This window comes from Octodon degus, unplaced genomic scaffold (assembly GCF_000260255.1).
Source record: "Octodon degus isolate 3935 unplaced genomic scaffold, OctDeg1.0 scaffold00022, whole genome shotgun sequence".
Lineage (NCBI taxonomy): Eukaryota > Metazoa > Chordata > Mammalia > Rodentia > Octodontidae > Octodon > Octodon degus.
The window spans coordinates 19,113,870-19,115,832 of NW_004524598.1; the positions used below are offsets into that span (position 1 = coordinate 19,113,870).

Genomic DNA, 1,963 nt, shown 5'->3' on the forward strand with positions numbered 1-1,963 from the left:
TCACTTTCCTCTTTGGCCCGATAATCTCCTTGATCAGAAAATTTGGGACCTATGCAACAAGAGTTGTAGCTCCAACACTACCGAGTTACATGAGACCCACTATTTCTAACTCTTACTGTTTAATTTTCATTTTGACCACTGTCATTTCATCAGGAACCTATGAGACAGAAAGCAATCATGCAAACATACAGCTTGTAACAATGATCAGCCTTACAGGCAAGAAATCTAAAAAGAGATTTAAATAAGAGTAGCCACCATTCCAGATCCTGAAGAGCATCTTTTCTTTACCAAGAGTGAAATCCCTCCCCTATTCTTGAACTGTGTATATAATACAGAATTGTCTCCATAGGACTATGCGATTTACACAGCTTAAATGCTTAGATACTTTTTCCAATCTATTCCTGCCATAACTAATCTGAGCTCAATTAAGGAGCCCCAACCATCTCAAAGCAATAGTTAAGAGTAGCTCTTGGCTTTGAAATGCATAATCAGTTTACCTCCTTTGATCCGCCTTCAGAGTTTATTTACACAGGCAGACATTCTAGTTTCGTGTTTTAACTAGAAGGAGAAACACTTCTCTCCAGCAAGAGGTGATCCATCCTAGAGCTCCTAATGGATTGCGGTCACTGGAGTGAAAAGCATGACTGCATACCTTTTGGAAGTGAACTGTTCTCTGAAGGGGTAGGTGCATAAATCCTTTCCTATTGGCATCACTTAGTTCTGTGATATCCAAATATTATCTAGAATTCTTTTTTTTTTTTTTTTTTGGTTTGGCACAACATGCTAAGTTCTCTGTAGAATTGTTTCTTACATGAAAATACAATATGTGTTTCATTTAAATTATCTTTATGAAATGTAGAAACTTGGATAGGTTGGATTTTGATTGGGAAACTTCTAGAAGTCTGTTTCTTTTTTAATTTGTATAAATTATGTTTTATTTGTATGATTATTGATAAAGGATTTCTATCTTAATATCACTGGTAGAATTTTGTCCTCACTAATTTGAAACTATTATCAAGGATGATTTCTCATGCTTTATCTAATAATGTCTTTATTATGGCATTGTCAATTGTGTTTTGATTAATAAAAACTACCGCTCAATAAAATCAGTGTTTCATTTTCCATCTAGCAATAAAGCTAACATTATCTTCTTAGCTAAAATTCTTGGCACATCTAATAAATAGATTTTAAATTACATTCATGCATGTTTATTAAATTACCCTCTTTCCATTCTCCAGTTGCAAATGTATTAGCATAATGAACCATTTATTTTGAAGTAAAGGAGTTGCCACTTACCACCTCTGGGTCTCAGAGCAAGATGAGTTTGTTTCATCTGCTGGAGGGAAGGTGGCCAGAGAGAGGAGATCAGAGTCTTTTATAATCACAAGTATTTGCTATTTAATAAAACCTGACTGTACAAGCAAATCTTGCATAACCAGAAACAGAATGAAACAGGATGTGTCTTACCAATGGTCTCAAATTTCACTGCTTCTCATCTAAGTGAAATTTTGCTGTCATTTAGCAATTACTTTCATAGGTACTAGAAATAAATAGCTGCAAGTGTTTACTACTGCCCATTTGTTATTTTGATTGTTAATATAGCTGTAATTGACCTATACTTTCGCCAATAAATATTTTGAAATTTCCAAGTGCCAGTTACTCTCATCACAACCTCAGTGCTCTGCAGACTACTTCTACAGTAAGAAAGCTGGGAGAGCTGGACGTGGAGGAACACTCCTTCAATCCCAGCACGCAGTGATATGGAGGTAGGAGGGTTGTAAGATTGAGCCAATTCTAGGCAATTTAGGGTCTCAAAAGAGAAGACAAACAAGATGTAGACAGTTAGCTTAGTACTAAAGCTAATGAAATCTATGACAAAAGTAATAGAGTGCATGATGGGAATTTGAGAGATACACTTCAGTTTCTTGTGTTTGCTGAGCTATATTTTTACTTTATTTTTTAA

The 1,963-nt window shown here is 35.2% G+C and overlaps 1 protein-coding gene across 1 annotated transcript in view; it reads right to left on the bottom strand.

Moving 5' to 3' along the window:
* Nucleotides 1-1,405, bottom strand: part of LOC101576585 (cysteine-rich secretory protein 3-like) — a 27,555-nt gene extending 26,150 nt beyond the window's left edge. The window contains exon 1 of the mRNA XM_023711936.1: nucleotides 1,297-1,405. Within this exon, the coding sequence (XP_023567704.1) occupies nucleotides 1,297-1,333 (37 nt within the window). The 5' untranslated portion in view covers nucleotides 1,334-1,405. The remainder of the gene's footprint in view (nucleotides 1-1,296) is intronic.
* Nucleotides 1,406-1,963: the final 558 nt, after the last annotated feature.